We start from the raw sequence: 25,861 nt of genomic DNA, 5'->3' as shown, positions 1-25,861 counted from the left end.
GCTTGGAAATGGAATGCAGAACTGATGAATTTTTAAAGTTGGATTTTTTGTAATGAAATCTGGCTTAGAAATATGTTATGAAACACTTTTGCTCATCTGGCCAGTTAATAGTTTTAGGTAATGGAGAGTTTTGTTTTCATGTCAATTTTTGAGGTAGGTTGTCATCTCAATACTGTTTCACACAACATTTCTTTGGTGTTGGAGCAACCTTTTTCTTTTGTCTCCATAGACCTTTGACTACCCTGAGTCACCTTGACTGGATATTCTCTCTAACACTGGAAGGCAGCTATATATGTTCCTATTCCATACTGTTGATGTTGAGTCCTGACCCCTAGGGCTTTCACAGAAACCCTTTTGAAGTCAAATACTTCCATAGTCCTTAGAAAGGTGCTTGCAGAGCAAGTAGAAAAGAACATGTCTGGAACTGCTGTTAGTACTTAGTCAAAGCAAAGGTGCCCCTATTCTTCTGTTCACACCATGTGTCCAACCTCTCTCAAACTGGATCACCTTCCACTGCAGTCATCTCAAAAGGGAAAATTGCTGTGGAAAGTTATTGACTGTGAAGGAGTGTGAACAGCATCCAAGACATCTTGAGTGCTACCCCAAAACTTCTGGCCAAGTAAAAACTGATTATTTCTCTCTCTCTGTCTCTCTCTCTCTGTCTCTCTCTCTCTGTCTCTCTCGTTCTGTCTCTCTCGTTCTGTCTCTCTCGTTCTGTCTCTCTCGTTCTGTCTCTCTCGTTCTGTCTCTCTCGTTCTGTCTCTCTCGTTCTGTCTCTCTCGTTCTGTCTCTCTCTCTCTCTCTCTCTCTCTCTCTCTCTCTCTCTCTCTCTCTCTCTCTCTCTCTCTCTCTGTCTTGTGTGGATCTTATTTGGGACGCAGGAGATAAAACAGGAGGGTCAGGAGATGTAAGAAGTCTATTCATGTTCTTACTGCTCTTTAGTTTTTCTGGCTGAGAGGCCTGAGTCTTTAAACAGCAGTATAATGTGCCTTCATGGGTTGCCTGGATCTAATACTTGTGAGTATGTTTTCTAGTTATCACCTTTCATCATGACGAAGAATGTTGGTTTAAAAACCAACAAAAAGTTAAAAAACCTAAGGCCTTTATATCTTGTTGCATACTCTTAGTGATTTGGAACCTCCAACTGCAGCTGTACAAATTACCAGATCTGAACTGGAAAGATTTAGGATGTGGCAATGGAATGCCTTCCTGGAGCAGTTCAAAAAGTACATTCACAGCAGCAGCTGATGTGCCAAGACTTAACTTGGGACCATTAGCTTTTTTAATGATGCTGTCAGCACACTCCCTTGGGCTGGGGGAATGTTCTGAGACTTCACTTTAAGAACACATTTAGTGCAGATTTTTTAAAAAAAGTCTTTCATAGAATCATAGAATTCATAGAATCATAGAATTGGCTGGGTTGGAAGGGACCTCAGAGATCATTAAGTCCAACCCTTGACCCACCGCTGCGGTTGCTAGACCATGGCACTGAGTGCCATATCCAGTCTCTTTTTAAATATCTCCAGGGATGGAGAGTCCACTACTTCACTGGGCAGCCCATTCCAATGTCTGATCACCCTCTCTATAAAGAAATTCTTTCTAATATCTAACTTAAACTTCCCCTGGCACCACTTAAGACCGTGCCCTCTTGTCTTGTTGAAAGTCGTCTGGGAAATTGATACAGACTTTAGGTCATAGTATCACAGAGAAAAAGGTGGGAGAGCTTTAGGTTCATCAAATCTAGACAAATCTTGGCAATATTAGCTGAGACTGTGCTTGTGATCTGCCCTTTGTCAGGTATATTCGGAGGATATTAATAACTGTTATGAGGGTGCTTTTATTTGCATTCCACATGCTTCACCTTAAGAGGGGTATCCAGTAGAAAGCTGAAGTGTCTTACTAAAGAGTTCAAATAACTACAGTGTGTACTCAAAACAAGCAGTCTTCATCACCACAATGAGAAGAAATTTAATCTCATTAGTCCTGTTTTGTGAATATATCCACAAGACTTATTACTTTTTAATCTTATAATATACAAGCTATAGATGTCATAAGCCATCTTGGATCAATTTCATACAAAGTACTTAAAACTTGTACTCTCTCTGCCTTTTTAGACCTTATCTATAACTTGTGTCTTAAAAGTAATATACGTTATGCAGGTTAAAAATCTCAAACTGTGTTGCCTTCACAGCGTGTGTAAATGCCCCTCTAATTCAATACAGAGTTTTATATCCTGATTACTAACAATGTGCATGCACTTCAGAAACACAATAGCTGTAAATAATTCTTAGGTATTTATCAGAACAGTCCCTGCTATAGAAGAAAAAACCCAGAATAGGTGAAAGCTCAGTATGTTACAAAGATGTTGACTGCTGAAGGAATGAGTTGGTAGTACTGAATGACTTGGCATGATTGTGTAGCACTGCTGGAAATATGAGATTTTGTTACTCTTGTCTAGTCCTGGTTCTGATTTGTGAAAGCCTGTTCCAAGTCACCAAAAATTTATTCGATCTAGATCCTGAAAGAAAAGTTGAAGTGCTGCAGAAAGTTTTTTAGTTACATATTAAACAAGAAGGAAAAATGAAAATCTGTTAATGTCCTTTGGGTAAGGAGATTAACCTGAACTGCTTATGGCCCAATTACTAAATCAATACTTTGCCAAAGGTGATTGATAAGAGTAATGATATGTTATTATCTAAAGGAAATGAGTTGCATTAATAAAAATAACTACATCATAGGAGAGTCTTATTTTGACGTATAGGTGAAAGTTGTCTTCCAGTATGCACCACTTCCAATATGTGTCACTGTGTAGGCAGGGCTAGGTGTCTTGGTGAGCTGGTGTCACGGAGCTGGAATGAAACTTAAAATAATCCATTGCAAATAATGCACCAGGGTAATCAACTAGCGAGAAGAGCTTCTTTCTGAAGCTGGGCTCAGGGATTGCTCACTGCAGCAGAGGAATAGACAGTAGAGACTTTGGATGCAGGATGGCTGACCTGCAAACGCTCAAGTAAAGAGCTTTTGGCCAAGGCAGGGGAGCACTCATAACATGTTAAAATTGTAGGAGCTTTCTCCTTTCATTGTATTTTTACCTTAGAATCATAGAATCATAGAATAGGCTGGGTTGGAAGGGACCTCAGAGATCATCGAGTCCAACCCTTGAACAACTACCGCCACAGTCACTAGACTATGGCACTGAGTGCCATATCGAGTCGCTTTTTAAATGTCTCCAGGGACGACGAGTCCACCACCTCCCCAGGCAGCCCGTTCCAATATCTGATCACCCTTTCCGTGAAAAAATTCTTTCTAATATCCAATCTGAAACCTTTCTCTGAAGCATTGGATATATGGGTAGGAAAAACTGAGGAAGGTACACTTATGCTCACTTCCAAAGTAAGACTGGGAATCTCTTCAGGGGCCTGCCCAGAATCTCATACTTGAATTAAATTGATAGTGGGGTTCAGACTTTAAAAGAAAATTCTTTCCAGGCTACAGCTGCAGGGATTATTTGTACTTCATCTGTCTTTCTACGTGCTGTGGAACACTGGACCCTAGGATCAGTTTTGCATGCATCACTGGAACCCCAGGTAATGCATTTATATAATATTGAAGATATTGGCAATAATAGGTCTTTTCTGCATTGCTGTAGCACAGTGTAATTTTTGTAGCTTTGTTTCTTGTGTTGTGGCTTGTCCATTGTGAACAGACTGTTGACTTGCTGAGGTGCAGTTGGACTCAATGATCTTTCAAGGTGCCTTCCAAGGTGCCTTCCATGATTCTGAGTGTGTGAACTTATTGACTACAGATCTAGAACATCATTGTATATGATCATGCAAACCTGAACACAACAATCTTGTGCCCTCCCTACACCATCTCAGTGATAGCATAAGGGGATCTATGACAAAACTGCTACTCCTACCTTTCTCTCTGCTTGGAGCATCCCAGTTCATGCGTTTCCTTTGCATGAATCTGCTCAGCCTTTGAGGTCCAAGTTGACTGAAAAAGAAACGTTTTTCTCAAAAGATTAGCTTTTAGTTGGGTGAGTGAGCTGCTGTAATCTATCCTGCAGCTGCCTGAGGACTAGACCTGTCAACAGTGATGCTGTGAAGCTGCTTTCTAGGTCTTCTCCATTCAGCAGTCACTGGTGGCTAGATGAGTGTGTGGAGCAGGAGAGTGTCCATATAATTTTGGCTGGGAGTTGGGCACAAAATGGGGGTGTACTGGTAGCTTATGAAGAACCTGAAACAGTTCCCATAGCAAAAGGCTTTTCTGTACCTGTTGCCACTGGTCAGCCTTGCTGTGAAGTCTACAGTGTCAGTTCTTGTAGTAATTTATAGGCCAGTGTGGAAGAAAATACAAATTAGTCTATATTATGCAGCATTACAGTGGGAAATCCATTAGTTTGTCAGAAAGCCAATCTGAAATGTGGTTGAAATTGTGTGTTTTCAATACTTCTCCTGCAAACAGGCTAGTTTATTCATGTATCTAAGAGATTTGATGTTGGCTAAAAAAGCAAAACATTAAATAAAGAAGTTCAGTAGGAATAGTTTGGTAACAATAACTATGCAGCGAAGTCTCTTATTGAATACTGCCAGTGGGGAATTTTACAAGTAGGTGTTTCAATACAGTTTCCAATACTGTTGGCACACTGTAAGGACTAAGGATTTGTGTCTTAAAATGCACTGGCTTCAAAGACAAAGCTTGAAATTTAATTAAGGTAACAACTACTTAATAGATCTCTGAAAACTTGGTAATTTCTACAGTTATGTCTGTTGCATGCCTTCTGTTAAGCACTTGTCTGTACAGTCATCTGACAGGAACAGTGTTTACATGGAATACTATCAAAAAAGGAAAGGCCACCTAATGCTAAGCAGGATGTTGCTGCCTTCTCTGCTTGGTGAATCTTTTAAAAAATGGGTTGAGTGGCTGAAAGAAGGCATAAAGGATGGAGAAAGTGATGGAAACTCCTCTCAGGGAAATATATAACAACAGGCAACACCCAGCTGAAGTTTAAAACTTTGTTGCAGAATGTAGGTGAGTAATTCATCTAAGTTAATAGGCAGTTTGTATTTGTTTTCTGTGTGGCATGAGGGAGTAATGTAGTTAGAATAACTGCCATTATGTAAGCACACAGCCTTGGGAAATAGGAAGGGCAGAGCTGGTATTTCCAAGCTTAAGCTAAAGATACCATCTGTGAAACATTCTGATTTAATTACCTTCTCAACTTCAACAGTATTCCAAGTGATTCTGAAACATAAAAGTTTCATAATTGTGCCTGAATATCTAAGGCAGTAGTACTGGAATTTCCTAAGTTTTCATTTTGAAATCAGATCTGTCTGGGTCTTTCACCACACTTTACCCATTTTTCTGTGGGCTCTGCTGGGTGAAGCATCCACCTGCTGATACCTGCTTGCCAGGCAAGGGACTGGTGGTCTATAACCTTTGGTTTTGGAATATGCCTAGGGTGGAAATCATCCTGTTGAAGTTTGTACTGTATTGTCATATTGTCTTTTACTAAGAAGTCCCTGTGAAAGTAGCTTGTCTGACTTCCTAATAATGAGCTTTGCTCTCTAATGCAAATTCTTAACTTCTGGTGTTTTGAATTCCTCTGAGTTTTAGAATTTGCTTTCTGGAGTGACTGTTTTCGTTTGATTGTTTCATTTTGGCCAATTTTTTTTGTTTGCTTGTTTCGTTCAGTAGCCATCAACATGAAACACTTGCTGTAAAATTACTGTTTAAAAGCAAATCTTGATGTTTGTTTTAATATTTAAAAACTATGTAGGGGGAATAAATGAGCATCAGGAATGGCAAATATCTTTCATGTGGGTTAAGCAAAGGAATGTGAGAAACTTTTTGTTCTCATTTAAAAATAAGGAATGTTTGAAGCATACCAGTAATTCCCATTACAAGAATTACTAATAGTTTTGTGTGCTAACCTAACTTGAGCACTTCCAACTACTCATTACCTACTGCTTGTCATTGTGAAGCACTCTTATATGGTTTGCTATGGTATTTGTGTCATTTTTTGGCTGGTTATCATCTACCCTTTTCCTTTCCAGTAAAGGTAATGGTCCAACTTGAAATTGGTTCTGCCATGATTGTTCAACTCAGCTGCAGCCAGTTAGTGGGTTCTTTCAGTTGTTGCTGAGTCACAGGAGACCAGAGGCCAGCAAATTATTTTGCTCTTTTAACACAGCCCTTTTTTCCCCCCCATCATTAACCTCATTTACACCCCATTTTTATAATGGTGAAGATACATTTCTTTGAACGTGTCTTCAGAAGTTATATTTGTACAGCTGGCTTGAAAGTAGGTGCATGGTGTTACTTCCCTAGCCATTTTAAATAAAATAAAATAAAAAAAAAAAAAAAAGAAAAAAGAAAAAGAAGAAAAATAGCACTTCATTCTTTATGATAATTGAGTGCAATACATGGTTTTGAGGTGATTTCAGTGATTGTTTTCTGAATGTGATGTGCTTCAGTGAACTGCTTCTATGTTCTTTAGAACTTTTCAGGCTGGGCAGACTGAGCTTCTATGACTGCAGTTTTTATATTTATGGACATTGCCTACAATATGTCATTTCAAATAACCTAATTTTGAAAATCTGTTCGGTAACGTGACTTTCCTAATTTTAAAAGTTTACTACAATCTAGACACTTCATTTTAAAAAGAAAATTTTTTACTGTGGGTGCATTTTAGTTGTATTTTTGTAAGTGAAAAGTGGAACATTGAGAGCAAAAGTAGCCATGTACTGATTCGGTAAGTACATTAGAAGGTATGTAGACTAAACATATATATTTATGTGGCTGTACAAATGCTTAATGTGCATATGAGTTCCCAGCATGAAGAAATAGATCTTTATATTAGACAAATGGCCACCTCTTCCACCAACTCTTTGTCACCTCAATTGACTCATATTGTCGATTTAATATGAGTCAACGGTGGAATAGGGAGGTATATGAGTTAACAGGAATAGGGAGGTGATAATCCCTCTGTACTCAGCTCTGATGAGGCCACATCTTGAGTACTGTGTTCAGTTCTGGGCACCTCACTGTAAGAGGGACATAGAAGTGCTGGAGCATGTCCAGAGAAGGGCAACAAAGCTCATTAAGGGCCTGGAGCACATGTCCTGTGAGGAGTGGCTGAGGGAGCTGGGGGTGTTTGGTCTGGAGAAGAGGAGGCTGAGAGGAGACATCACTCTCTACAACTGTCTCAAGGGAGGTTGTTGCGAGGAGGGAAACAGCCTCTGCTCCTTAGCGACCTGTGATAGGACCAGTGGAATTGAACATAAGCTACACCAGGGGAGGTTTAGGCTGGATGTTAGGAAATAATTTTTCACTGAGAGGGTTGTCAGGCATTGGAATGGCCTAGGACAGTGGTAGAGTCACCATCCCTGGAGGTATTCAAACGGTGTTTGGACCTGGTCCTTAAGAACATGGTTTAGTAGTTAAGATTATGGTGTTGGTCAAAGGTTGGACTGGCTGATCTTGGAGGTCTCTTCCAACCGGTAACATTCTGTCCTTTCAGGCCAGGTATTGCCAGTCTCACATTTAGAGGATAAGTTCCATAGACTTCAAAACTGCCAAACATTATAAAAGATTGTGTTATGGTTATTATCAGATTATTTCTTAACAACGCAATTGTACTGTAATAAAGCATTTTTTTACAAATGGTTTGTTTTTCACTGTAGCATGAGCTAGTTGTTTATATTGTGTGTGGGTATGTGGGTTTTTTCACTCTTCTGTTAAAAAAAATACAAGCAAATGTTGATTATATTACATTCCAGTACTTACGAATTTGTGTGTGAAGCTAGCATAACAGGATAAGAAAAAATGCCTTTCATGCTGCCATTAGCCCTACTTGTAGGTATTTAACAAAGAAAAATTCCTGAAAACCTAATGTTAATGCAAACAGTTGTTCACAGACATGGACTTCCAAAGCAAACTAGGTAACTACTTACATTAAGAAAATAACTGCTCTTAGACTACTTAATTTTAGCTTATTTTACTTAGTTTACCTTCAGATTCAGAATATTTGCTCAATCAGTATGTTTGTGTGGTATGGCTGTGGCTGCTTTCAGGCCGGTACATCCTTCTTTCAAGGATAGTAATGAAACTGCAAAACCTCTCAGAATAAGTTTAGGATCTTCTGAGGAGTTTGATCTTGCTTGCTTTGTTATGAATAGAAGATGAGCCTTGAAGGCTAAGAGCCTCTGCTGCCTTAGCTCCTATGAGAAGTTTTAATGTGAGAAAAGCTGCCAGTGCTGGCATCAGAAGAGGTGGAACAAATGCCTCCCTATTTGTATGGCAGGAGCTGGGAAACAAAGGATTTGCTATTTTCATCCACTGACTCTGCTATGAGCAGAAGTGTTCTCTTGAAGACAGTCTGATTCCAGATAAAGAGAGGGCTTTTGGTCCCAGTGGCTAGCAGTAGTAAGAGTTACAGTTTATTTTACAGAGTTACAGTGCATTTATTGGAATCCTAAAACAAAATGAATGCAGTGTTGGCTAGTCGACAAGTGGATAAATGTAAAGAACTATGTATTCGTGAGCACAGAGTTTTCAGGATGAGAGCTTTACACCAAAAGAGGGAGGAACAGTCAATCAGCATTCCCAAACATGTAATTAATGGCAATTAATTTTGAGCCAGCATCCATACTGGAGTTTTCTAGATTTTCAAGAGCATGTTTTTGAGCAGTATGATGCTCATTTACCATAGATTTTGGTTGGGATGTTGAGCTAGCTAGTCTGAGATGTAGTAACATTTTATTAGGATGAGAGCAGGGACATAGTCAGTGAATCAGCTGATTTTCCTACTGAAGTACTGATTAAATATAACGTGATTATTTGTATTTGGTGAATATATATTTTATTGGAATATTGTACCATACTGTGCATGAGATGTCTGTAGGCTTTGGTAGAATCTTGGTATAACCAGTAAACAAGGTACCGTAGTTTACCATTCATTGCCTCTTGATAAACTGTTCTCCTGAGACTGAAATGGGAAAAATGCAGGATTTTAAGGTTTCCTAAATGTAATCAGTCTTAAGTATTTTGATAAAATAGTTGTTTATAAAATACAGATTTCAACAGCTCCCCCCAGTACCAGCCGCATATAGCTGAGCTGCCTGGTTGATACGCTTGTACAATTTGAGGTACTTGGAGTTAAAGACAGGGCTGCATCTACATATATTTGATGTCATCCATAGTTAGATGGCAGGGGTATTTGATCTGTCTTTTACCTTAAAATAATTTTCTCTGGTGTGATTGATAGTGCCAAAAGGAATGGGGCAACTCAAGTTTCCATTTGAAATGGAAGAGAATGTCCCCTGCTTCTTCAGATTTTGCCAGGACCTATATAAACATATAAACATTGTAATATAAACACAGATCATGTAACATAGTCATTATAAAGGCAGTGAGATTGCATTGGTGAATGCTGCTGCTGGAGGATGGCAGTTTTGGAAAACAAGGTACTCTGTAGAGAGTATCTTTTGAAGAAGAAATTGATGGTAATTTCATATGTACAGACACATGGACAGAAGTGCAAGCAAGAAAATGAGTGAGTAGCAAAATGTTGAGAAGAGGGATGTACAATGAACTTGAATGGAGGCAGACTTGTCTTTTGTACCTCACGATGAAGGGTGGGTGTAGCGTACTTTGCAGTGGCTAAAAATGCCTGTGAAATGTGTACAGGAGGTACACTTTAAAAAGTGGAGATAAGGGTGAAATTATTTTGCAGAGTTGTTAAAGTGAGCACAAATGAGAAGATGATAGTGGGAGGATCTGACAAGAAAGATGCATTATCATCATTGTTGTAGAACTGGATCTCCAAAGCTGCAGCTTGCTTAGCCTGAAGGAGATAGAGAAGGGCAGCCAGAGGAAGGGAACTAGTTACCAATGTGTGTTACTGCCTAGACTAATAAAGGTGAAGAGTGTAAAGATTGCACAGGGGTATGGAGAGAAATCAATATGGTGTGTCACTCAGAGTCTCAGTGAGACACGAAGTGGGAACAGAAGAGGCACCCATCAAATGCATTAGGACTTTTTATAAAGCATTTTCTATGGAGAATGAGGCAAGGGAAGGGCTGATTTTTAAGCAAAAATGTAAGCATGCTTCTTTGAAAATTTTTACATAAGTGGGTGGTGCTGTGTGCAAACTGGATGTGCTGGATATTTTTTGTGAGTTAATGGTATTACTGGTGGTACCATGACACTTCATGATCTCAGTGTCGAAACAGTTGATTCATCAGTCTGATTTGCATACTAATTATAACATAGCTAATTACTGTATTTAAAAGGAGAATGCAGACATATTGGCACCTTTCCTCCTTCCCACCTACCTTAGAAATACTTCTGAATTAGGAAATTAATGTTAGTAGTAGTAAAAGTTGCAAAGCTAAATTTCTTTATATCAGTGACTTGGGCTTTAAGTGAAGACGACAATAAAAATGAATTTAAGCAACTACTCTTTGTCTATATTTTTGCTTTAACTGTAATGGTTAGCCACAGGATGGTCTCTTGAGATAATGCCTTATGGCATGGAAGCATCTGGTTTGGTATGTAGAGATTACAAAATCATGTTGTTGTGCATAACAGCTCAGCTATAAATTAGCATCAGGCATAGTGTGTGTGATCAGCTAATGCATCCTGATCTCTGTGTCTCATGTGGCACTCTGTTAGCCCTCTCCCTATTTTTTCCTTTCTATTTCATTAAAATCTTTTCCAAAACACTTTGATGACATTTATTTTATTAATTACAAAAATATATATTTCCGTTTCATTTTGTTTTTCTGCAGACAGCATCATAAAATCTTACCCAAGTGAAAATGGCCTTCAGCAATCTGACATCAAAGGCTGTACTACTGTATGATGAATGGATTAAAGATGCTGGTGAGTCATTTAAATCTAAAATTTATTAGCTGTTAATAATTTGGAATACTGATGTGCAGCTATTCTAGGTTTACTGTTTATCAGCTTGAAGTATCTTTGTCTTCCTGTAAATGTTTTTGACACTGGCAACATTACCTATTGACATTTTTAACTATAATAAACAGACTAGTTTCTGCATTTTAAAAAAGCAAAAAATCCACAAAACTGAGCTGATTTATCATTACAGACTCAGACTGAATATAATTCAGAGAGTGATTCTCCTGTAAGGCTTTCTGTCTTGTAGGAATATATATATAATTTTTTTTATGTTTGTTCATGTTTTTTCCAGTGCTGCTGAATGTAAACTTCTAATTCTTTTCAATTTTTTTCTCAGTACAGAATGAAAGTATTTTGTCACTTAGCTGAGTTAGGCAGATGGTGCTACTGTATTTTTCTTTTGCAAAGTAAAAGAAATAACATCGTGATAATATCCTGAAATCAGTTCTCAGAGTAATTAACCCTGTGACAGTTCTGTTTTGAAAAGTAATGTTAGCGTTTTGTTGCAGGTGGTATGAGGATATTAAACAATTTTGCTTTAATGTTCTTGTACTGTGGTGGTTCTTGCTTACTAAGGGGAAAAAAAATAATTACAGCGATTACTTAAATTTTGGGTTTAAAAGCTATCTGTTGTAGTGTCTTATCCAAACAAAATGTTCCTCAGGTTCTGTCAGCACAGAGTGACAGGGATTTTACAGAAAGAATTGAGAAGCAGTTACAGTTCAATTAACAGAATTTCTAGTTTATCTCCTCTATTATAGCTGAGAGCCATTTCCCTTGCTCTGTATAACTACAGCATGCCAGTGAAAAGAGAGTTCTATCAGTATAATTTGTGAAGGGGATTGGGATGGAGCTGGGTGTTGGAGAATTTCTACTGCAGTTCGCTAAGTTCCAGTTTTGAGTTCCTCATCTCCCTGCCTAGCAGAGCTTATATTTGGCATCATGTAGTGTACTGTTAGTGACTTGACATGTATTTGCTCAGGATCAAGCTGTGAACACCAGTGGGAAGGTTTTTGTACTATCAGTGCAAGGAATGGGTGCAAAAAAAGCAGTCAGTTGTGCAGAGATGGTGTTTCTCTCAGCATGCAACATATATATGGATGCCTGGTGTTTTGGCTCACAATTCTTATTGATCTGTGGGCAGCAGCACTGGGAACATTACAGGCTGCCAACAGTGTTATAGTGTGCTTTCCTCCTCAGTTTGTTTCGAAGCTGCTAGGGGCTGTAAACAAGATCAGATAGTCGCATGGGTGATATATTGCTTGAATGTCTCAATACACCAAACAAAAATTGCAGTGGTGTAATTTCTGCAGAACAGCAGCAAACCATTAAAGCAGCTGTTTACTCATTCAGCAGCTAAGTTTGGGATCATTCAGAAAAGAATCTTTCACAAATCAGCTAATAAATTTTAGGAAAATGTGCATAAAAAGAAAATACATGAAGGTCATACTGTTTCTCCTACTTATGGAGAAATGTTGAAGTCTTTGGTGAGCTATGACCTGGTGGTGAACCACAGAAGGGTGCAGTGAAACCATGGTGAAAGAGAGGGAGTGAAGCACCTGCCAGCCTCAGCTGGGGGGAGAGGGAGGAAGTGGGGCATGTGTAGGAGATCTCTGCCATATTTCTTTCTGGAATAACTGGAGAAAAACAACACTTTTGCTGTTTGTCAGCTTGAAATATGAAGTGTTTTATGGTGCTGTGAAAGTGGTGATTTGGCTGGACTAAATAGGTACGAGCCTTCTGTACTAAGCTGTAAATACCAACTGATGGGAAATGTGATCTCACTTTTAGATCCTGATACTTACTACATCTAATGCAGTGCTGCTTATAAAGCACAGGGAGTTTGAAAACTGGGGCTACTCCCCATCTGTGACTTGAACTTGTGAAAGAGTGTTCATGCTTTCCACAAGAATGAAGCCTTACACAGAAATGCAGCCTCCATGATCTGCTTGTGTGTTGCCTTCCTAAGCTGTCCTCTATGCCCAGTTCATGTGTGAAACTGCTGACTTTTACCAGGGGAGAGCCCTAGACCAAAGATTATGTTGCTTTTGTGTCTCCTTTTCATTATATGTGAAGAATCATAGATATATAGAAAGACTTGGGTTGGAAAGGAGGATCTAGTTCCAACCCCCATGCCAGGGGCAGATCCCATTAGACAGGGTTGTTACAGACTCTATCCAACCTAGTCTTGAACTCTTTCAGGGATGAGGCATCCACAACTTCTCTGGGAAGTCTGTGCCAGTGTCTCAACACTCTCACAGTCAAGAATTTCCTCTTAATGTCTAATCTAAATCTACCCTCTTTCAGTTTGAAACCATTTCCCAATGTAAAAAGCATTAAATGCTACAGTTGGCTAGATCTTGTTATCCAGATTGTGGATTAGAGGTGAATGACAGCAAAAACTAAACCACTAAGAATTAGGTGCTTTTCTGGAGTCACTTCAGGATATGGAAAGATCTGATTTCTATTTTTCTTCCCATTTAGATCCAAGACTGGAAGGCTGGCCCCTCATGTCTTCACCTTTTCCAACAACCTTTATCATTGGAACCTACATTTATTTTGTTACTTCCTTGGGACCCAAACTCATGGAAAATAAAAAACCTTTTGAACTCAGGCAGATAATGGCATTTTATAATTTTAGTGTGGTAGCCCTCTCTTTGTATATGACTTACGAAGTAAGTACTACTTTTATTTTTAAGAAATGTATATTTCAGATATCTTAAATACCCTGTTAATAATTTTTAATAATTAAAAAAATATAATTACCACTGAAATTCTAGAAAACCCTGTCACTTTGTTTTAACTATGCTCTTCCAAGCTTAAAATGCTCTTCTAAAATCAAGCTGATACTTGAAAGAAGGGAGTAAGTCATACCTAGAAACAGACAATATAAAAATGTCTATATGCCATTATATGTAACTTAAAAAACTAAAAATCCACATAACTTCTATAGTTTTCCCAGGCTGTAGGAGGTAAGCAGGTTATATGTTTTTCTTAGTCTGTTCTAATTGTTTCTGTCTTACTATGTGATAGTCAACTATGCTTCAAATGCTTCATAGAGTATATTTTACTATGGAATAATCCTCAGTTAAATCTGCCTTTTAAATGACAGAAGTTAACAATATCTAGTCTGGGAATTTTCACCCTTCAAGAAACCAAAAAACAACCAAACCCCCTTCCAAAAAAACAAAACAACAACAAAAAAACAAACAAACAAAAAAAAAAAAAACCAAAAAAAAAAACCAAAAAAAACCCAAAAACACAAAAACAAAAACAAAAACAAAACAAAACAAAACAAAAAACAAAAACAAAAACAAAACAACACCAAAAAAAAAACCAAAAACCAAAAAACCCAAACCAAAACCCACCAGCAAAAATCTTCAGTAAATCTTTAGTATTGATTTTTTTTCCTTGGCTCCCCAACACCCCTCCTCCCCCAAAATATGAAATGTGCTTTTTTTTTTTTTTTTTCCCCAATAGAATTGTTGAGATTTTGCTATGTTTCAAAGCCCAAACAAAGATTACATTTTCAAAACTGCAGAGTCTGAAGATTTGCACAGGGTTATGGCTTGAACGACTTTGAAATCTGTAAACATGAATGGGATAGAATTAAGTAGAAGCTCTAATTTAGAACTAGCTTTTAAACCTTGAAGTATCTCATGTCCCTTGTTCTGGGGTTTTGTTTAGTTTTCTTTGTTTTGTAGAGGGTAGCTATTTAACAATAGCACTGTGTGAATGATAACCTTGTACATTGGCTTGGTGGAATGTCACTATGCTAGTACTGACCATTTTTGTCTAAAATTGGGCTATGTGGCTATTTCATGTGTGAGAAACTGGTAAGGAAAACTTGTCAGATTACTGTGTCAAATTGGCATGATACCTTCCTTTCAGTTCAATTTGCATAAATTTCATCATAATTTGTAGTGAACTGCCTGATATTTCTTTTAGTAGCACTCTGCAGGAAGTGCAGCAGTAGCTATTTTATGTCATTACTGTTGTGTAAAAAGCTGTAAGTGGTGGGCAAGGTGCACACATTTATTTTTTACGATTTGACTGGAAAATAGCCAAACTTCCTTTTGTCAGCTGGTGGTAAGTGTGGTTTTGGTTTTAACTCTCAGAAACAAACAAAAAAATTGAATTTCTGTTAACCTCTGACAATAACACATTATTCAGTTAATCTGCCGTCAAGAGTTCCATGTTACGACTTCATGAAAGAATGCATGGACAGAGTGTAACAGATTGAATCTCTGCTATTGTCTGGCTTCCACCACAAAGCTGATTCTTTCAGTCTTTCCCTCTTTGGATGCAAGCCATTGGGTGGGTGCTTTCTTTTTGTGCTGTCTTGGTGGTGTTTCAAATCTTGTTTTATTTAATCAACCGATTCTTTTAGGAAGTTAAATGCCTATTGCGATCACAGACTAACCCCCCTGGTCTTTTAAGAGAGTTAAACCTTTTGCATGTGTGGGTGATGATCAATGGATGAGAAGCACTTTATGAACAGAAACAAGATGAAGTAGTCCCAGTGGCTGGCAGGCAAATGAACCAATTGTAATACTAACAATGTTGCTCTTGTCTAAGCTTTAATAAATTACAAGAGAAAAGATTAATTATATTTGTATACAGTTCTTTGGTCACACTTATGCTCTGGATTATAAACCTTCTTCATTTTTCTCATTCCTTGTATCAGTGAAAGATGCAATTTTAACTAAACAAAATTTTAGAAACAGAAAGCATATTGATCTGTTTTTTGTCTCTAATGATGTTAAGCCATATATTTCTGTTGTGGTAATAGCAATTTGGAAAAAAATTCAAAATGTTTGATTTGGTTTTGTGGTTGCCAATTTACACAGTTGTTTTTCTAACATTGCTTTGGAGATGCAGCTGTTTCTTCTCTTTGATTACTACTGCTGAAAAGTGGGTGTAGAAAGAAAGTTCTTGTCTGTAGGGGTGGTCCATGCAGAGTGTGTTGATTTAAAAGGTTGCTGATTCAAAAAATTTTAAATACTGTTTTCTCCTCTTGATTAGTGACTTTGAAAAGTAATGCAAAATAATGAATTTTTTAAAAGACTAAAGTAAACCTTTGCCCTTTCCCATTCTTTGCTCCAGTTTCTTATGTCAGGTTGGGCTACAGGGTATTCATTCCGGTGCGACATTGTTGACTACTCGAGGTCACCTACAGCTCTAAGAGTAAGTTGTTGAAAGTCATGCTGAATTGTTCTTGGACTGGTACACTGACTTTATTTTTGGAAATGCTACTTGAACAATCAAATGCACTGCTGTAGAATGGAATGCACTAAATGGAAATTCCCTCTTGCATAATGTAAAGCATGTGAATTAACTGGATGGAGGGGTTGACTGGGAAAAAAAAAAAAGTTGAATGTATTTGTAAACTCATTCTTCTTGGCTCTAAAATTCTTACAGGATTAAAAACATTTTGTTTTAAAGAAAAATAAAGCACACATCTCAGTATTTCTGTCAACTTCCTGACATGAATTTTCCCAATACTACTTCTTACATAATTACTTAATTTTCCTGCAGCTTCTTATTTTTATTTATGACATATGATTTGACAGTTTCTGTTTTTTACTCTCGCAGATGGTACGAACTTGTTGGCTTTACTACTTTTCCAAGTTCATTGAATTATTAGACACTGTAAGTATTTGTAGTATAAAGAAAAAAATTGATATTTCCTTTTCACAGTAGAACTGGTGCTCTTGGGGAATAGGAGCAGAAATTCCTCTTCATTTAGCCCTCCCGTCTTCAGTCACTGGAATACTGTGAAGTTTTTTATCCTTATTATCTCTTCTTATCTTATTGTCCCATTGTTAATGAAGGAACACATCTTAAAAAAATTTAGGAAGCCCTGACAGCTTGTCTGTTTAACAGCTGAGCACGTTGACCTGTTGTGTTATGGCAACTCTTGCCGCCACACTGCAGATAAAAACTGGTGTTGATCATGTTGAATTATTTTCCATGTCATCTTAAGTTTTTTGTCTTCCAGTCAGAATGGCTGCATCAGCATATTTGAATACAGCCTGATTTGCCATACCTACTTGCTCTGAATTCTTTTGTGTTCATTACTACAGATGTGTTATTATGCTATGCACTCTAGCCTGTTTCAAAGGAAGTTTGAAACTTCAATGCATTCTGCAATGCATTGAAGCAGAATGCAGATTTCGGTCACCACCAGCAGCTATTCACCTTCCCCTTTCCTCGTAGACACCTCATAGAAGTGGTTTAGCTATTTTCAAACCAGCTTCTGAGTACTGGAATCAGCTGTGATTTCATTTGCCTTAATTATGTTGGGCACAACAGTGGTGATTCAGGAGCTGACTCAGGAGCGGTTAGGATGGTCTATACTCTGTGAGCTGAATTAGCCATCTAACTTTCATCTGCAAATACTTGTGATTCAACGCTGGACAATCTTACTGACTGAGCTGAAGGCAATGGTAATGCAAGGCTAGGAAAAGCCTGACAAGTTTAGGCCTCTATTTGCCTTTACTACCCCCTTGTTAGACTGCTTCTTTTTAATTAGTCTTGGGCCTGAAAAAAGTTAAAAAAAAAAAAATCTGTTTTGTTTGAATCCACCCAATCAAGTACCTTTTTCTCAGCAGTTTTTTTCTTTTACTAAAAAGTAATTTCTTAGCTGTATTTAAGTCATATGTTTCCAATTGTTTTCCCTGGCATGTTAGATTTCTTTCCATCTGTGTTTCTTTGCTTGCCATCTAACACTACCCTTTGGATGGTCTGACTTCTTACCTGGTTGTCTTGCTCTGCTTTCCCATAAATTTTCTCGATGTCTATCCTTTAAAATGTGGCCCATCGATATTGTCCAAGAATAATTACATTTTCTGTCCATTTTTGCTTTTTTTCAAACTTAGCTATGTCAGTGTTTGTAATAATGTGCATTTCTCTAGCTCAGTGCTTTCTACTGTCTCTATCTGATGCTAGTTCTTAATTTAATTTTATCAAATGGCTTTGCAGTGGTACTTCAGGAATATTAAAATCTGATACTTTAAAATACTTCTTTGTCCAAGCAAGCTCACCTTACACTGTCTGTTACACACAAAGTTGATGGCTCAAACTTGGCTATTTGCTTTCAAAGCTTGCCCTGGCTCTTGAGACTCTACAAGTGGATTTTACATATCGGTTATTTATTTATTTATTTATTTATTTTATTTTATTTTAAACAAAATCCACATAATCACTGAGAGCTTCAGTTTCCCTTCTTCTCCCAAGACAGCAAGTGTGAAGACTTTTTATATGTATAGTAGTAACCAACCAGCACTGATGCATATAGTTTTCTGTAAGTATGTTTGGCTTGATTATCTTCTGTAACATTATATTAATTAAAAATCTGTTTCAGATATTTTTTGTCCTGCGTAAGAAAAACAATCAAGTTACATTCCTGCATGTCTTTCATCATTCCATCATGCCATGGACCTGGTGGTTTGGAGTCAAATTTGCTGCAGGTAGTGGAGAATCTAAATTTTGCTTAACTTGTGGTAGTAAAAGTTAATTGTGGTAGACAATAATATTTAAAGAACAGAATTAAAAACCTTTCATTTAAAACATCAGTGTTTTAAAATTTAGATATCTGCAATATTTCTTGGAACATCTGAGATGATCCTAGTTATTTAAATGTGTGGGAAGTACTCCCTTCTTCCTATCGGACAGAATTTTGTAGTATTGATTTCTCACAGGTAGGGAAAAGGTGCAGAGAAGAGAGTTGTATATAAGCAATGAGCATTGTTACATGAAAAAGAGATGTGACTGCAGTTAGGAAGTGCTAGGGGAGCCATATGGGGTGCGTAACTCTTGTAATTAATTTAGAGCCACTTGTTCCCTGAAATTTAAGAACTAATTTGGAAGGAAGGGCTGTGTTCTCATATTTTTTGCTTGTTTAAGAAATTATTCAGACTTTGTTGTGCTTATTTTTACTGGTTGTAGGTAGTGTAACTGGGGTTTATTTCAATATTTTGAATATTTTTATATTCAATATTTTGGCTTTCATGAAACAATAGAAATATTTTCTGGACCTGACTTATTACAGAAACTTGTTTGAATTATACTGAATTGAAAGTCTTTGTCCACTTCTAGCTTACCTTTAGCTTACCTCTGTGCCTGTTAAGCACAGAGTGGAGAAGTGCACAGTCATTTAGTACCCCATCTCTAGGAGGGAATGGGGTTTCTAAGAGTTTTTACCAAGAAGGTCACTTTGGCTTGTGCATGTTTCTTAACTCATGTTCTCTGACACTTTTGTTCTCCCAGAAAACTGGTGAGGAAAACTAGTGGTTATTAAATCTGATATGTTAGTATCAAAACTAACAAAGTTAGTTGCAAAAATAAGGGCAAAATAAAGGGCAAAAATAAAGACCTGGAAAGCAGCCCAGAATGTCTATAGATGGGATCTTTTGAACATGTCCAGTGTGCAGATTTTCCTAGCGTATAAAAGGATACCCTTCTGCTGTAGTTGTTGAGTTTCCATTGTTAGGAAGCTGGTATTTTGACTATGTCTTTCTCAAATGTTGCTGAGTAACTGGTATTTTAAGTTAATGATAAAACTGTGAATACTTCGCTCAGCGTACAGGTCAGTGTGTTTACAGACATGCCATAAGCAAAAAAACCCCAACCCAACAACCAACCAAGAAAACCAAAAGAAAAGCACAACAAAAACCAACCCAGCAACCAACAGTCCCTCCTCTTCAACCTTGAAAAGTTTCCATTTATAGGTGATGAACTTTCTACTTTTTATCTGGACATCAGATCAGTATACCAGCTACAAGCTTCTGATTTTTTTAGCAGATTTGAATTTCCCATGTGATAGTTTAAAAAACACTTTCAGCAAAGTATGCAAAGAACTCTTTTGTCCTCTACTAATAATAGTTCCTCATATTTATGCAGAGATGTGTTTATTCCTACAGCTTTATTGCTTATCTTTATACTAATCTTTCCAAATATTGTACTGTTTGATAACTTAATTTTTTTCCAAGAATTTAAGTCCCTTCTGATGATTATATATATTTAATTTCATCACTGTTTGTCCTTTTGAATTCTGGCATTGATCAAGTTTTCAACCTGTTTGTAAAAAAACCAATGGGTTTGTATGGAGACGCTGATTTTTTGCACTCATCTGCTATCAAAAGGAAATTATGAAATAGTCCTTATGTATGATGTTGCTTTTTGGAGAATATTTTTATACTGTTGGTTAGGGGGGGGTTGTTTTGGTTTGGTTTTTTTTCCTTTTCTGCTTTAAATGTTTATTTTTTCTTTTGAATAATCACTGTGCAAGCCAAAAAAAGTATGTGCATCTGAACTGTAAGAACACACAAATTATTTTTAAAAAACCAAATAGTTAAATTTCAAAGAAGTTTGCGTTCACAGCTGGAGAAGTTACGAGCTATCAAGCTGGAAAATAAGTGTGAGCTACTAAAATCACAAGCAAAGATTTATTTTTAACTTGACTGATTTTTAACGGAAAATTAGCTTTTTTCCCCCTCATTTTTGTAATCTTGTTTTCTTCCTGATGTTCACTATTTTCATGTTAATTTTTGTCTTAAAAATACTTTGCAGTATTCCACTTCTTGAATAATTTTAAATTATAACCTTTTGTGTTCATTAAAATAAAGTTACTGCAAACAGAATCATCTAACTCCACACTTGATCCATGGAAAAAGAAATATTTCCTTCTTTGTTTTGTGAAATGTTTGTATCTGACTAGTTTCAGTCAAGAGTTTGCCCCAGATGGGGCTACTTGGCTCTTAATTTCCTTTTCTCTGGAAGTATGGGTTTGAGATGGACTACAGATTTGTGAGATCCTCCTTTAGGTCTTGATTGCAAAAACTTACTGTCTGAAACTGTGAGACTTTCCCTGGGAATCTGAAAATCTGTATTGGGGAAAGATTATTGAAACCTTTTTACACATTATTAGATTAGGTAGGTTTTATTACTATTTTGCAGGAATGTGATCACTCAGAATTTTTGTCAGTTCAGGTTAAATACCTTGAGGGTTAATCGAAGTCTATAGGTTTTTGCGGTACATGTTTTTCCTACCCCAACACAAAACTACTAGAACCAGAGCTGGCTTTTTAAATATCTGACACAGTAAATCTACTATGTTTTGGTGTTTTACAGGTGGTTTAGGAACATTTCATGCTTTGCTGAACTGTATTGTGCATGTTGTCATGTACACTTATTATGGAATCTGTTCTTTGGGACCAGCCTATCATAAATATTTGTGGTGGAAAAAATACATGACAACTATCCAGCTTGTGAGTAATTATTTATTTGATGTAAACATACCTTGGAAAGCTGACAGTGGCCAGCAGACTTAATGCAATACATTTGTACTTCTACTTTTATACTCGTGTGTTAGCTTACAGCTGGTATAATGTTTACTGATGTTTTAATAGGGTAAAATGAAAAGCTGTGAGCTCCCCTCTGTTCTGTGCTTAAATCTTCTGACTGCAGTGCTCACAGTTATCACAGATATCTGAAATTTTGAGTTATGTAGTACTTGGTAAATATATTTACAAAACCTCATTGCCTGTGTGAAAATTGATAGAATGTAATTATACACCAAGAAAAAGTAATTAATGTAAGGAATACACCTGTGGCTAGTAGTGAAGAAAGGGAAGAAGTATTTCCTTTAGCATTTCATGTCCATTCTTTCATAGCAAATCTTGTGTTTAGAGAATTTACCTCTAACTCAAGAGCATTAAAAACTACTCTGCAGTAATTACATGAAGTGTTTTATCAGCATTAGATCACTTGCAGAAGGTTATTGCTCTGGGTGCTTTTTCATGCCCATCTTTTTTAGTAGCTGAATTTTCAAAATCTATCATCTAAGCAAGGTTGCTGCTAGAGGATAGAAAGGAGCAGAGGAAAGCAGCCACAGCTGTTGTTACGTTCACGTTGCGCTGTTCACTTAACTATGTGTGATGTGAACAATTTAGCTTGAATATTGTAACTTCAAGTGGTTTTGTCTTGGCAGCACCACCAGTGTATTATTAACTTGGGGTTCATGTGGCAATGTGTGTTTTTTTTTAAATCCTGTTTAAGCTGTCTTTTTGGGACCTGCAGACCTTTGTGTCACATGTTATATGCGAGGAAGGTGGGAATTCATGTTCACCAATGAATGATCATCTTTTTGGTTTTCTGGCAATGTTTTCTAAGGTAGCCTTCCCTTTATCACAGGTCAAACACTTTTTCTTATCTGAAGTGGCTGGGGCTGGATTCCACTCTCCTGGTACAAATTTCTCAGTGCTGCTTGTAATTCACTTTGTCCACAGACTTCTCTTTCTTCACTCTGCTAAGATGTTTTTCAGTGGAGTACTAATTGAGGGGAAGGGCTCTAAATATGTAACTGTCATTTTAAAATGCCTCCCCCACAACATGATTTCTGTTTTTCTGTATGCAAATTATGCAGAATATTTTAAAAATTCTGTAGTGTCATTTATTTAAAATGTGTTTCTTTTTTTTCCTCCAGGTCCAGTTCATTATGATTACAGTCCACATAGGACAAATCTATATCATGGATGATTGTCCGTACCAGTATCCAATTTTCATGTTTATTATTTGGCTGTATGGCTCTATGTTTTTAGTCTTGTTTCTCCATTTCTGGTACCATGCTTACACGAAGGGACAAAGACTACCAAAGGTGTCAAGAAACGGGATCAGCAAAGATCAGTGAAACAAACTCGTCTCTAAAATAGGGGTATATGTCAAAGTGGAAATGTGCACTACTTGACAATCAAGATATTTAGGTGCACACACCATGTGGTGTATATTTTGTATGTTTTCTTCAAAACAGAATTTGTATTTTTACTGTAAGTTATTTGGGATTCAGAATTAGGGGGTGGGGGAATTAGCATTCATCTATGGTTTAAAAAAAAAAGGAAAAGTGTGCTAGATGATCTCAATCTAGAAGATGAAAGTAAAGATATTGGGAAACTTAAAATGTGTATGACAAGTACCAAGTACTTTGAACACTGAGGGGAAAAAATTACTTAACCTTAAATGTTAAAAGTTGTTGAGACTGTCAGCTGCATTTTATTAAAAGAACTAAGCTTCAGTAAGTACTGTTTATAGAATCTAAACCTTATTATTAACATAGTTAATACATAAACATCATTACATGCGTTTACAAGCCGTATTACTTTAAAGAAAGGAATGCATGGTAATCTGTCAAGGTGTGGCGTTTCATTTGAAGATCATAGATTTTTTGATATACTGTCTTTTACTAAGATAATTAATTTCATGTTCTACTCACTTGAACATCATTCTACATGTTGGAAACCTACTTAAGGTTATCTGAACTGTTTTGTAGTGTAATGATAAAAACATCTTACTGATTTGTTCACCAAAGTAGTGTAATGTACTTATTATTCAAAGGATCTATGGATATATTTTGATACTGGTAGCCTAGGCTGTTTAGAGGGGAAAAAATCTTGTAATTCAATAGCCAAAATCTTAGTTCTCAAAGAAATTTTTTTAAAAATATTTTTTGATTTAAGCCTAAGTATCACCTAGCATGACTGCACTGTGCTTTCTTCCATTATGTATTGAAATACACACCTAGAAAGATTTTCTTATTTTTTTCACAATTACTATTGTTTATTTTTATCAACTGAATGTTGAAGTTTCTTCATTAATAGTACCACTTACTTTGTCCAGAAATAGGCAAGAAGATACGTGCATTCTCTGAGCTGCTGGGAGTGGGGCAGACAATAGTGACAGGGCATGACTCCAGTTCATGTAGAATTAACAAGTATGTTGTTTCCTGTGATGAGGCTGATTGTGATGGTAACGTGTATAGAAATCAAAGGCTGTATAGCTTTTTTTTTTATGCAAGTCACATTTGTACTGTCCAAGTTTATTAAGGAATTTGTGCATGCGGTAGATCTGTAAATGAGGACTCAAAGTTGTTTTCAATTAATGTTACCTTTAAAAGTACTGTTTTTCATGATCACCAACAGAAGTATGTGGTATTTGCTTTGTGTTTTATCTGTATGTGGGATTTTTCAAATACCCAAAAACTTCGTGGCAAGTTTGCCTCCTGTTGCACAATTCCAAGAAAGTGTATTTTGTTACCTGAGTGCTCTTATGGGGATACTGATATTTATGCTGCCTTGTTAATAATAAAAGTATTTAAACTTTGAGTTGCAAGTGATTTCTTATTAAATATGTATTCTTTACAAAACAGATCTTTGAAAAAACTTGTATTTTGTCTTTCAACTGTTCAATTCCTGTAGATGTCAGCTGTCATGGAACATTGAAATGAGATCCCCAGATAAGATTTGCATGGCTTGAGATGCATATTGGAGCCCTTAAATTTTAGGTGCTCAGTGCTGAGTTTCGACTCCCTGTCACTGTATGAAGAGAGGTGCTTTGGCGCAGAATCCAGGACAACCAGGGTGGTGATCAAGGGCTACACATATTTTTGGTGAGAAATAAAATCACAGACTCTTTAAGTCTCATATCCTACCATCCTCCTGTATTTATGCACCTGGCCTACAAAGTAGGGAATCATCTTCTAAGGACAGAGACCTATTGCCATTTTTTTCAGAGAGCTGGAAACAATCTCTGATTTATTTTTAAAGTTTGAATGGTGCCTATTTTTTTCTATCATAATTTATTAACTTAAGTTTTGAAGCAAGTGGACCAATATCATTAATTTAGGCCTTTGTGAGCCTGAGAGTTTAAACATGCCTGGGAAATGCTGCTCTTTCATGAAGAGGATGTAACAGCAGAACAAGCTGCTCAGCTTCTAGGGGGAACTAGGCATTACACTGATCTTGCAGATGACTCCTGTGCTGATTGGGGAAGTCCTGGTTCTCGTCTTGGATTCTTCAATTATCCCTCCATCACCTCTTAAATTGTGTGGAGAAATGCATCCTAGCTGAGAGCAAGAGGCCAGATACTTGTTTGTTGGTTTGGGACCCAGATCTGCAACTGATTCTCCAAGCTCACATGGGCTTAAGGAGCTGAGAGTAAACATGGTCAAAACTAAGCAGCTCAGCACAAGGACAGATACTGAACAGAAAGGAGCTGGTAAAAACCTGAGTCTAGCAGGTTCAGAGGCCAGCTGCCTCCAGAGTCAGTTGTTTGAGATTAATAACCAGGAGCAGAAACTGTAGTTGCTAATCACTCAGTGGGCACTCAGTAAACGCCATTTTAGTTTCCTGCTGAATAATTTCCTGCACAACTGGTTTAGCTTTCTGTAAATGATGGCACATTCAGACAAAAAGAATGCATTGTTTCAGCGAGTTTTATGGCTGTATCCTGAAAAGTTTCATGTAGCGTAACAGTAGAAATTGTTATTAAACTCTGTTCTGCTACACAGAGTGCTGCCGTCTGTGAGAATCCCACTATCCTGCCCTGGACAGTGTATATTTTTCCCTGTGTAAAAATTGTGCCTCTTGCATGCTTATGTGTACAATACATTAGACTTACATGGGACAGAACAATGCACTGGTCAGTAAAATCGGTAATTTTACAGTGAATGCTGGCTTTTTCTATTCCTTAGCTTCTGTGAGGGAGAAAGTTTTATTCCTAGCTACTCTTCTACTAAAAAATTGGAGTCCTCAAATTGGAGTCCTGCGAGGGTGGATTTGTTGTTCTTATTGTTGTGTTGTAATGTAAGGTAATGGCTGTATTCCTTTAGCGAAACGGCAATTCACCAGGCCGCATTTCACTGTTGACAGGGTTTGACCGATTTCCAGACCTCTGCCTGGGCCCCAGTCTCGAGCTGAGGAAGTACAAGCAACAACAAGCAGTTAATGTTCGTTTCAGAAATTAACAACACGCTATTAATGAGGCTGAGGAAGTACAAGCAACAACACGCAGTTAATGTTCGTTTCAGAAATTAACAACACGCTATTAATGTTAATTTTAAAACTAAGTGTATCCATCTTTTAGGAAGCCGAAACGTACC

The 25,861-nt window shown here is 37.2% G+C and overlaps 1 protein-coding gene across 3 annotated transcripts in view; it reads left to right on the top strand.

Moving 5' to 3' along the window:
• The window catches only part of ELOVL7 (ELOVL fatty acid elongase 7), a 32,155-nt gene extending 8,071 nt beyond the window's left edge, over positions 1-24,084 (top strand). Inside the window, exons 1-8 of one of the 3 annotated variants that reach the window (XM_071730035.1) lie at positions 3,351-3,587; positions 10,797-10,890; positions 13,411-13,601; positions 16,033-16,113; positions 16,522-16,578; positions 18,293-18,398; positions 21,061-21,197; positions 22,415-24,084. In XM_071730035.1, the coding sequence (XP_071586136.1) occupies positions 10,827-10,890; positions 13,411-13,601; positions 16,033-16,113; positions 16,522-16,578; positions 18,293-18,398; positions 21,061-21,197; positions 22,415-22,618 (840 nt within the window). In that variant the 5' untranslated portion in view covers positions 3,351-3,587; positions 10,797-10,826 and the 3' untranslated portion in view covers positions 22,619-24,084. Of the gene's footprint in view, positions 1-3,350; positions 3,588-10,796; positions 10,891-13,410; positions 13,602-14,366; positions 15,244-16,032; positions 16,114-16,521; positions 16,579-18,292; positions 18,399-21,060; positions 21,198-22,414 lie in introns of those variants that run through there. The other 2 variants (XM_071730034.1, XM_071730036.1) reach the window with 2 other exon arrangements.
• Positions 24,085-25,861: the final 1,777 nt, after the last annotated feature.

Source organism: Heliangelus exortis, chromosome Z (genome assembly GCF_036169615.1).
Source record: "Heliangelus exortis chromosome Z, bHelExo1.hap1, whole genome shotgun sequence".
In the NCBI taxonomy this organism is placed as follows: domain Eukaryota; kingdom Metazoa; phylum Chordata; class Aves; order Apodiformes; family Trochilidae; genus Heliangelus; species Heliangelus exortis.
The sequence above is the reverse complement of the archived record's forward strand: the minus strand, read 5'-3'. Positions and strand labels throughout refer to the sequence as shown.